Source organism: Mirounga leonina, unplaced genomic scaffold, assembly GCF_011800145.1.
Source record: "Mirounga leonina isolate KUSES-001 unplaced genomic scaffold, KU_Mleo_1.0 Mir_97, whole genome shotgun sequence".
Classification (NCBI taxonomy): domain Eukaryota; kingdom Metazoa; phylum Chordata; class Mammalia; order Carnivora; family Phocidae; genus Mirounga; species Mirounga leonina.
In genome coordinates, this window is record NW_023270889.1 from 2,245,419 (window position 1) to 2,257,499 (window position 12,081).

Here is a 12,081-nt window from a genome sequence, read left to right on the forward strand (position 1 = left end):
ACATCCGTGTATTATATAATGTCGCCAAGATGCAAACTACAAAGTGTACTTCAGCTGTAACAAATCCCGCGGGGAGGTTATTCTGATTTTTGTCGTTGTTTTTGCAGAGTAATCAATAATAAAGGATCTGTTCTTTTGCATTAAAGATCTGGTGGCCATCAAGGTTTTTATTAGCTCTGGGAACCTCGGTCAATGCACTTCAAGGACGTGCAGGGGCCATGAGTGAGCACTTTAGCACAGTGAAGAAGGCCACCCCCCGCCCTGCTGCCTCTAACTGGTCGGAAGGGCAGAGAGTAGAGGGCTCTGAGAAATCTGTGCATCAGGATGTGAGGATGTTTCAGGGAAGACTCGTTTCATCGCTGGGCTGCATAATCAGAAACCTGAACTGCTTACCCCAAAAAAGCAGTCTTCGCATTCAGAGCCCTTGCTCCTCTTGATTGGTCGCTGACAGCTGCCTGACCTTACCACCCTGGCCTCACCTCTAATGCTGCCTGGCAGAGCAAAAGCAGGAAAAAAAAAAAAAAAAGTCTTTTGTTTATTCATTCAACAAATGAAGTGAAAAAAGCTGGATGTTGACTTCATTAAGTAACACCAACAAAACCTTTGCCCACCTCAGGCTCTATATTAGTTAAACTAATTTGAACTGGAACGAGAAGGTAGGCGAAATAAACTTGCGTCCTAAACTTAGGCTCTTTAAATTAGTACCATGACTGTTGAGAGGCCAGGAGTATAGCAGAGTAGGTGAAAGTCCAGGCTCTGGAGCTGGGGAGCCTGGGTGTGAAGCCCACCTCAGCCATTCACCTGGCATAGGGGAAGCAGCTTGACCCCTCTCTGCATTGACAGTGGCCCCAACCTGCACTGGCTGTGAGGTTTTGGCAATTTACCTGCCCTCTCAATGACTCCAGTTCTTCATCTGTGAGGTGTAGGTAATATTGGTCCTGACCTCTGTGGTTCTCCAATGTGCTCGTGAGGGCTCAGCATCTTGCATGTACTCGATGCCTGCAAGCTATTGTCATTAAACATGGGAGCCTGAAGCATGTTTTCACTTCATGTCCTTTCCAGCTTTGTTACTGTTGGTTTCCAAGGATTACGATGCGTGAAGTGGGGTGAAGAGGCAAGCTAGTTTAATTAATAAGTTTTTTGTAAGTTGAGTTAAATCATTCCATCAAAAGGGATTTGGTGGAATCATTTTAAACAGTGATCTAGTACTATGATAACCGTATCGGGACCTATGATGGGTTTCAGCATGGACTGGGTGCCTCTGGGACATCGCTAGCAGGTCCAAGATTATTACTCAAGTGCTTCCAGAGTTCAGGAGTTAGAAATGCTAAAGACCCAGGAGCCAGGTTGATTTGAGACCTGTCCTCAGGTCCTGACTACAAGGATAGGTCTGTGTTTGAGAGGCATTCGAGTGTCGTAGAAACAGCTCTGGGTTTTCTTTAAAATTCCCAAGTCAAGCCCTTAATAATTCTGTAGCAAGTTAACTAGCTTCTGAGCATCAATCAGTGTATTCATTTTTTAAAATAAGCATGATAATATCTACCTCATAAAGTTGTGATGAGGATCAGGCCACCATTGAGCCTATTAAGGGCTCAATAAATATTCCCCTTCCCAAGAAAATCTCCTCTTTCCTAGGAGTAGAAATGGCTCACTTGGTAAACCCAGAGAGAGCAAACAGATCAAAGCTTAGTCAGGGGCAAAACTGATTCAAAGAGTATTTGCCATGTGCTATCCCTCTAAACAACTCTTCTCTTCAAAGCTTTCGACCTGAAACTATCCCTTATGAAGAAATAGATGGTGACTCCTATCTGCTGTCCCAACTATAAAGAAGAGCTTTAAGAAAACAGGGGTTCCACATTGGAGAATGTAAAGAAACTGAGACATTCTAGAGTAGCTGATGCCAGGACTACGCTTCCAAGCAAGAAGCTTGTTGACTGGAAAAACAGAAGAAAAATATCATCACCTCTTGAGACTCTGCCCCCTGGCTGTTTTTCTGCTGCTCTGGTAGACATCTGCCTGGTGGACTGGAGTTAAGAGACATCATTCACCACTGCCCAGGACTCACTCACTGAGCTGGCCTACTTCCCCTCCTAGCACCTAGATGAAAATTGGTGGCACTGGATAAATGTGGGATTTGATGGGGGGAGAAGAGAGAAAGTACATAGAGCTCCCAGAGAGAGAGAGTCTGGCTACGGCTGCTATGGCTGTAGAGAGAAGAATACAATCAGTGTTGGCGAAGGTTAGACTTTGGGAAACGAGATCTAATGCACCTAGTATTTAGAAAGATTAATCCCCTTCCTTCATCGATATTGGCTTGTCTCTGCCTCCTAGAACCTGTCCCATTCTAAATGATAACTTAAATAATTTAAATTTCTTAAACAACTTAAATAACCTAACTAATAAATACCTTCTGGACTAGCCAGGATCCTACCCCTCCTCGGAAACAGTGTTATATTTGAGTAAATACATTTCTAATGAAACGGCCAACTCAGAAATGAACTTGTAAAACCAAGCCTGGTCTTAAATTGTTATTTGGCAGATATCTAAAATTCCTAATATTTTTATATGGTCAAATCCCAGGTGACCAAGATGAGTTTCTTGTGTTTATTGTGCACATTTAATGTTATAATTGAATGACAAGTGTTTAAATGCATTTAAATAAAGATCAGAAAACAATCAATTCCAGTAAAATTATATTTAATTGGAAGTAAAGTAAGGTTTATGAATACTTATTTATTTACTTACTTATAAGATGAAGCAGTTATTTCGGTGTGACTTGGTCTTTATTTAAACAGGCAGGAAAAAACTAGATATTACCAGCGCCTTTTAGAATTCCTATGTGCTGTTGATGATGCGGTGTGGAATAATGCACACTGAAAATTAGAATTAAATGCCTTACCCCAAACCAAGTTCCAGGAAGATTAAAGCTTCAATATTTTAAAACAAAGCAAGCAAACAATCAAAGAAGGAAAAATGAATTAAAGATTTATCTAACTTGGGAGGAAGGAAGGAAATTAAAGTATATAACTCTTGAAGAAATCACCTAATAAAAAAAGATGTGCAGACTTTATTTTATAAAAATGCAAAATACCTGTGTATTTTAGAGTAATAATATATGGCCAGCAATTAGAAAAATAGAGCAAATATTTTACACATAGGCAAAGGGTAGTTATCTTTATTATGCAAAGAATTTATAAACAAATACACACATATACACATATAAACTCTTCAACTATTAGGATTTAATAAATGCTTGGAGAATATACAATTAGGAGAAATGGTTGACCTCGTTAGATGTTAAGTAAATTGAAAGGAAATAAGAAACATGTACTATTTACTCATCACATTCACAAATTTTGTTTAACAGTTTTTTATGATAATTCTCCCAGCTCCTAGCAATAGAGATAATACTACAGGCCTGTCATTCACTAACGAAGCATTGAACTGAGCGGCCACCCCACTGGGAAAACAATTTGATAACATCAGTCAAGGTCATCATAGTCTTCAGTGCACTGGTTTCCTTTCTCTAAACTGCCCTAAAAAAATATTTCTAGTTCTAAAACAGCCTTCATACATTCATCATGGTGTTCTTCATAAAAGTGGAAAAAATGCTAACCAACCTAACTGCTCAACAACAAAGGAAGTATTAAGTAAATTTGGTACAGTCATTGGATCTGATATCATGAGGCTAAAAGCGATGCTTAATGGTGACTGTATATGGAAAAGTATATTCTGTGTGATTTCCGTATATTTAGCTTTGTATGAGAACATTCTGAAAAGAAACTCACAGAAGCCCTAACAGTGGTTGTTTAGCTCTACGGGAGAGGTAGGCAGTCTGGGAGGTGGTCAAGAATGTGAGCTCCGAGTCCAAATGCCTGGGTTTAAATCCCAGCTCTGTCACTTGAGTGGCTTTTTGACTTTGGTATTGAATAGCTATTGGAATCTGGCAAGTTCGAAGTTCACTGTGATTAGATTTCTCCATCAGTGCTTTGGTGATAAAACAGTACCTACCTCCGGAGGGGTTTTGTGAGGATTAAGTATCCAGACCAACACAAGTAAAACACTGACAATGCTTGGCGTATGGCAGGAGCTCAGTGAGCATTAGCTATTTGCTGTTTAAGTGGTCGAACCAAGAGAGGCAGGCTTTTGCCTCTCTTTTCTGTGTTTTCCAAATCCCCTTTTCTCTCTTGAACGTATTATTGTTGCATTGGGAAAACGCGATAAATATTTTCCCAAAGGCCCTGAAAACTGGATCAGCCAGATTTTCTAGCCACATAGACACAGACTCTTACTTGGAATATCACATTATATAATCAAAGAATGGATACTTCATGGTTGCTGAGACCCAAGAAATGAAATTGGAGTTGCTGTGACAGCTGAAATGAACTTTGTGCCTCATTTCCTAAGAGAAGAAGCCCATTTAATAAGAAGTTAGGATGATTCAGTTTCCTTAAAGAACTGCTTGCTTCCCTTGGAAAAACTTATGTCTACCCAGTATTCTCTCCCCCTTCCCCAACCTCTAGCTTCTAGATAACTCAATATTTCTCTATAGCTCACATGTTTTAGTAATAGCAGGACAGAAATTTTGAAAATATTTACAATACTGGAATAAATACATTTTCTTGGGCAATGAAAGTAAATTAGGGAAGCGGGGAGGGAGTAAATTTATTCAATGTGTTTGTTGATTTCTGAACACTTCAAAAGCTATCGTGCATAATTTAATTTACAGATAAAGTTATTTTTTTTAATATATTTTAAAGTTCCAGGAGCAGAAGGAAAATTAAGGGGAAAATTGCCTTCTCTTTCTCTTACTCCCCCCTAAGTTTTCAGGGAAAATTTTTGGAAAAAAGTCTCTGCTCGTTTTGGAGTCTTCTTTTGCCAGCAACTAACAAGTCTGTACAATACAGTTGCCAAGGTAATATCAAGACCACGTAGACAGAAAGCATGGTGTGCAGACAGGGAGATGATGAAAATGGATTAACAATGTGAACAAGAGGAATTTTTTTAATTGGAAAAAAATAAAATTACACTACCCTTTATAAGTGGTTATGTTGGCAGTCCTAATATCTGTTGTTACAAAGGAAATTCATTATGGGTGTTTTTTTTTCCTATATTGCCTTGTTCATGGATACATGATTTGTCTCCTAGTTATGCCCTATCTTTGTAACGCTGTACTGAGCCATGTCAAAATGGGTTCTACTGCATTCAAGTTAGACAAAGAAATTTTTCATTTGCTGGAGCCAGTAACATTTTTTCTCTAAGTTCTGCTGAAAGCCTGGATTCAGCCAGACCCTTCCAGACTACAACCGAAGAGACAGGAATACCCCTTGCTCCTAAAGCAACACAAATATTTGCTGCTTAAATAAATGTACTCTTGTCTGACAGCAGTGACCACCAGCCAAATAGTTCCTCATTTCCCTAGGACTATGACTTCGGTTTTAAAAAAGACTCAATTTTTCTCCGTTTTTCCCCCCTTCAGGTACAATCCTTGGATTTACCCTCCGACCCTACAAAATGAGCTACCGGGAAGTCAAGTACTTCTCCTTTCCTGGGGAACTTCTGATGAGGATGTTACAGATGCTGGTGTTACCGCTTATCATCTCCAGTCTTGTCACAGGTACCATATGCAGTTTGGGTTTTTTTTTTCCTTTTTTTTTTTTTAAGTGTGCTTATTGCAAAAGATCACTTAGAAAAGCAAATGCTTTAGGTTTCTGCTGGATGCATGCTCTGTTCTAGAAAAACAAAAAAAAAAGTCCCTTCAAAATGATGGAGAAGAGGCTTTAGTAATGCATGAATGATTGTAACTCTCGTATTTTACCAATCACAAGAGGAAACGGATTTGAACAACCACGTAATCTGGTCTGCCTCACTACGAAAGAGGCATCTTGCTAAACACTACACACCAGCCTTCTCTGACCACAGCAATACAGTTGACAACAGCGTACAACAGGTCTGTTTTCTCACCCTCTTATCCCACCCAGATAACATCTGGTTGGACAGCCTATTAGCTATTGATGCAAGAATGCTTGTTCTCAGAGCCACCAGGACTTGAGCGGGAGCCTTCTTGGAAGCCTCATCAAGAGGTAATACCCACAACACACTCACCAACTCTGCTGCCACCAACACTTTATCTTTTCCTGGTGAACCCGCATGATTTCATTTCCTTCTCCAGTTGTCCCCCACCCCCGTTACCTTTTACACTGCTGGGAGAATGGGGAGGGGGCGGGAGATTTCCCCATCTGGATATTTTGTCCGTTGACACTTGGATTTTCAATGAGTGGACGCTCTGCAGGGTAGGAGCTATTTTCTGTGACAGTAAGCTAGCAGTTGACTCCTGCGTGGGAAATGCTTCAGGAGTCATTTGTACGTGTGACTGGTGAATACCAACGGAGCCAAGAAGTTGCAAAAAAAAGTTACTATACAGTCCTTCCTGCCCACTCTTCTCTTTCCCCACAGCACATCTCTGACATGAAGAAAGAATGTCCATAGACACTGTCCCAGCAGGATGGTTTCTGGGTTTGTAGCTAAAGCCCAGAACTCAGGTACTACTGACCCTGTTCTCTTGTCCAGCCTTGGCTCACTGTCCCTCCTTGGGCACATCACTCCCCCTCTATGTGAGCTGGCTCTGAGCATCTTTTCCCCTCCCAGGGAGTTCTCAAGGATATTTATAATCTCTTTTCAAGATCTCTGTGTAGTAAGAACTTCATAGCACAACTTAAAAGTCATGGGGCAAGATTCTGACTACTACATGCCTGGGAGGGCTAGCCTTCCTTGGACAGGAACGATGTCAGCTTTTCCCCAATGCCTCGCGGATCTCTACTGGCTTCCACTTGTTCAGGTCTTTAAACAAGTGATTGCCTGTACACAAGTCTCCCATTGGAGGAGAAAGTGCCCATAAAATAATCACGTAGGCAGAATGATGGGGGTGCTTGTTACCGAAGTGACCTGGCCCATTGCTGACCAGGGGTAACCGTAGCAGCCCCAGCTCTTATCACAGAAGCTAGATTAAATGCTGAAGTGAGCTTACATTCTCATTTTCTTATCCACGTATTGACATTTTTCTGGGAAGCAAGTTCTTGCAGTAGCACCAAGAGGACAGAACACACTCACATGTGCCATTTTATTTAGTGGAGCAGGGCATCCCTCTTGCTCAGTCCTACTGGCTGGCGTCTGACTTGAGTCACTGCGGTCTTCCTAGACACAAACTTGAGGGGTTCTGGATTCCTTTACACTGTCTCTTCGAGGGTGGGACCAGGGTTTAGAGGCTTCTGCTTTCTGGTAATTGTGCTAAAAACCCACTGTGTCACTCATTCTAAGAGGAAGCCCTCATTTGGTATAATTAGAGAAAATATTACTTCCCCTTAGTAGCAATCTTACTTGACAGTTACCTCAAAGTGGATTTTCCTGATGTTTTCTAATACTTAGTACACCAACTTTATTGAAGGAATGCAAATTTTCATTGAATGGTTTTGCAGGAAAAAAACACTATGATGCAGTCAGTCCCTTTGCATGGTTGAAAAGAAATTTGTGGGTAAGCCGTGGAAAAACTAGCAACATTTATAATATTGAAAGGAATTATAAGCTGCAAGCAACCAATACTAATGCTCTTTTAAAATGTAACCTAATTGCAAGTTGGGGACGCTGCCACTTGGGACCATGAAAAGAGTCTCAGCCCTTTTCCGGGACTGTGTTAAGACAAGGGACATAATTTAGTTTGCCAAAGATCTTTTTAAAGTGTTAACCTCAAAGGAGTAATTTCCAAGCTACATGGTATTTTGGATACTTATGCTCAATTACGATGAATGATTGATTCAATAAGACTTTCCTTCAGGGTTTTAAATACAGTGATTCCAAACCAAAAGGGGGGCAAGAGGGTATGACCCAATGGGAATGAGGAACGGAATGGGGGGACTTCTGCAGATTGCATGCATCCCTGGAGGACCCCTGTGTGTGTTGGGAGATGCTAGAGAATGTGGAGAAAGTGTCGGACAATGTGTTTGCCTAGGAAGGGAACAAAGTCAGGGCCGTTATTTTAGAATGGAAAAGCAAACTCAAATGCCTCCCACGGCCAAGCAGGTGATGATTATATATGAAGCTGCCCTTTCAGGCTACTTTTTGTTTTCTTACTTTGGTAGAGGCATGGATACAGAAAAACAGGTTTCTTTGACAGGAGAAGTAACAGGGACAAGCGTGATGATAAGCGGAAAGTGATCCAGCTACAGAATAGTGTAGACAAGGGACAAAATTTTTGCCATCTGTCAAATCTGCTGATTTTTCAAGAGAGTCCAGAAATTAAAAAAATTTTAAGAACCTCCAGATTTTTCAGTGTTGTTACAATTAACAGAACAAAACACTGCAAGCCAAACAAAGCTCATTTGCAGACCCAAACCAACTCTTGGGCTACCAATATAGGAACTCAGGTTTGAATGTCGGTGCTACTCATTGTAAGAGATGCACTGCTACCCGGGTGCACCCATAGATCACTGGGTTTCCCTTATGGCCTTCTTCAACTATTCACAGTTCCTTGCCAAAGCTCCACTCGACATGATATTCCTAAACACCACATTTATCCCCACCTAAACAAAGAGCGATTAGAAAACTTCTTTCCATCTTCTGGGCATAACCTCATTGTGTCAGAGCTGTGCTGATCTTTCCTGCACCTGACGGGAACACCAGAATCAGAACTCAGGGCTCATGTTCCCCTAGAAATAGTTCCCGGTGGGAAAATATTTGACAGACTCACTGCCTTTAAGTCGAAACTTGCAGAGTTTCTACAGACAGAAATTGAAATGCACGAAGCCCTTATTGCATTTGTTGGATTAGGTATTTTGTTTTAAAAGATTCTGTACATTTAATTATATTAAAGTCCTATTTAAACTCAGAAATCTAAGTTAGGTTTTTGTATTTGAAACATCCACGTTTGTGAATTGGGGCTCTAAAGCGCCAATAAGCCATGTCCTCCTCTTCCCAAATTCGAAATTCCAATCTTTCCAAATACCCTTGGTGTGTGTTAGCATTCTGGAGCTGCCAGAGAGAAGCTGGGAGCAAGCCTAATGGCTGGATTTGTACTCAAGTACCTGTGTTTTTGAACAAGAAGAGTAAGTCTGTGCCAACAAACCACACAATAAAATAGAGGTTTGGCGCCAGTTTCTATTGATTTGGTCAGCATAGGCAGCCAAACTAGATATTTCATGCCAGAAATATGAGTTGGTTTGGCTGGTTTAGCCTGATTAAATTTACTGGATAATAATTAAACTCCATTTCAGGTTGTGCTTTGTAGACACAACTATCACCTCCTCCTTCATCTTTTCAGAAAACTAGTACTTTCTTCTTTTCTCATCTAAATGTGTATTCCTCCTCAATTACTTAACTCACACTGTATCTCCAGCTTTCTGGAAGGGGGAGCATTGCTTGACCAAAGATCTCTGTGGCGTTGGATATAGTGTAAGAAAAAGGGGAGTAGTAGGGGAAGGCCAACAGCAATAGAGTGAGGGCAGTGTCTGGGGCCCATGTAGGGCACTCTGGAGTTGAGGCTATGAGATGGATGAAGTGTATCTTTTAACATTCATTCATTCATTAACAGCTATTTTTTGAGCTCTTACTATGTCAGACACTGAGCTAGGCACAAGAGAGACGTGAACACGAAGATACGATCCCCAAGAGGATGTATGTTGGGTGAAGAGGGAGAGCTTCCCTGCATCTCTGAAATCACACAATATTTTAAGCAAATCCTAATTCCAACTATGAGGGAGTAAGGCTCACTCTCTATTAGGTGACCTCTTGTTAGGTGAGCACAGGCTGAACTCCTCTGAGCTACACAACAGCTGGCCCAAACCCAGCCAGTGTGAGCAGAGGGTTGGGTCCAGGTCGGTGTCCCTACCCCGACATGTGACATCTGGAGCACTGGGTTAAATTCTGGGAGTGGGGTACAAGGGAGGGTAACCAGGGCAACAAGGAAGACATTTGATTGATTTTAGGAACATGATCCCAAATCTGACTTTCTGAGTCATGGCATCTCCATCCCAAAGGTATATGGCTACCACCCCTATTCTCATTTCCTTAAAATGTTCTTGAAATCAACATACTTTTCTTCCAATGCTTTAAATCATTACAGAAAGTTCCTGTTACTTGTCTTGTGGAGATAATAAATTACAATCTAATAAAATTCTGGATTGCTACTATTGCCTGCCAAAGGTTTTGAGAGCCTGAGACCTGGGCTCTCATTGTTTAAAAAGGTGCCTGGTGGGGGCGATGGGGGGAGGGCCGGGGTGGTGTTAATGAGGTGTTAAATGCATTTGAGTACCACAATAAGACTTACCTTTCCTGGAATACAAGGACTGAAAGACAATTGAAAAGAATGACTTTCTCACTATGTGATTTAATGTTAATTACGGAGAGGTTTCTGTCCCACCAGAATAAATAAATACCACTGTATTTACTCTACTTTGGAAACACTACTCTGGTCCAACCAGCCTTGGAGTATCTCCTCCAAGTCATTGTCCAGCTTCTGCCTAAACATTCCCAAGGACAAAAGATCTTTGGAACCCATTTGTCCTTGGAAAACTAACAATTCTGTTTATATCCAAAATCAAACAAACAAGTATTTTTAAATCCAGAGAAACAGAACATTACCTGCCTGCCTGTACTTCCTCCCCCATATGACAAGCTCTGAGACATGTCACGTATTCCGTAGGCAGCTTCCTCCCCAGTCTATTGACCACTGTAGTTGGTGGAACATAGCACTTAACCATCGTTAAGGCCAACAAGCTGCCATCACCAACAAGGGCTCTTTTGCCTGAGAAAATAAAAGAACAATAAGTATTGTACCTCAAAGTATATCTCTCTGGCTTCAGAAAAAATGGCAGTTACAATAAGAATAATCTAAAGGTTTGTCATTTCTTTTAACATGAGAAGGCAAAAAAAAAAAAAAAAAAAAAAAAAAGAACTAGACAGTTCCTAATCGATTACCTGGACATGTGAAGGGCTTATTAAGGGCTTGCAAAAATGAAAGCTAAAATCACGTAAGAAAAATTTAATATTTTAAACTATTGATTGTCACAGGCCTGGGCTATAGCTAAGGCCTATTTGAAATACTCTCATACTTTATGTATGAGAAAAGGGACTGTAGACTTCTCCCCATGCATACATTTTATAGAAGAAAAAAAGTGTCTATCATAAGTGGGGAGGAGATTCTTTGGGCCTCCTTTTCATTCTCTGTAAAACGAAGGTGATAAAAGTACTGTGTCGTGGGTACCTACGTTGTGAGGATTTATGCCTGGCACAAACGTGTGCTCAGTTAGCAGTAACTTTTGGCCATCATAGTAACATCAGTAAGAGCTGTCCTGGTGGTCCGTTTTGTGTAAATGCAAGTTCTAGAGCAAGAGGACCCAGTTTCCATTCAGAGGCATGGCACAAAGCCTCCAGACTGTCTCCTGTGTGTGATCCTCACCACGATCATTTTCCCATTAAAGGTAAATTTAAGAAACCGTGAAGTTAATCAAGTAACAACATGGGAGCCAGAGAGAATTCTTTCCTCACCACTGGAGGGGATTGGTTTCTGCCCTCCAGCATGGGATGTGATCCCCTTATCCCAGCTGCACAATTCTAAATAGTTTCATTGGTTATACAACTCCACAGTCTTTCCTCAGAAACTCAGGCCCGGTGTGTGGTACCCCGGAATCCACAGGGCCCCGGGTTCCACACGCTGTGAGCAGAGCCTTCCCCGCAAACCAAAACTTGAGACAAACTGAGTCCTGTCCCAGCACCCACACAGTCTTCGTGGTGACCTGGAAACAAGCCAAAGAAGCCCCAGCCCAGCTCATTTGAGGCCAATAGGCTGGTCCTGCTTTATTTTCTCTCTAGAGCTGCTCAGAAACATGGAAAGGAAGGCAAGGAATGTCCATCTAGAGAAGGAGGGAGTAGGATATAATGGGAAGACCCATCTGTGGGGTAGAGATCGCTTTTTGTTTTTCTTTTCTTTTTTGCATCATATTGAAAGGAAATCTGGGTAATTATTTTTTACATTTTATTTTAAAAAATTTTAGTGGATTTGGGGTTTTGTTGGAATGTAGACAAAATCAC

The 12,081-nt window shown here is 41.2% G+C and overlaps 1 protein-coding gene across 2 annotated transcripts in view; it reads left to right on the top strand.

The window, feature by feature from the left end:
* Positions 1–12,081, top strand: part of LOC118006558 (excitatory amino acid transporter 1) — a 78,986-nt gene that overhangs the window by 16,480 nt on the left and 50,425 nt on the right. The window contains exon 3 of one of the 2 annotated variants that reach the window (XM_034999268.1): positions 5,480–5,617. In XM_034999268.1, coding sequence (XP_034855159.1) covers positions 5,480–5,617 — 138 coding nt within the window. Of the gene's footprint in view, positions 1–5,479; positions 5,618–5,711; positions 6,084–12,081 lie in introns of those variants that run through there. The other variant, XM_034999269.1, reaches the window with a different exon arrangement.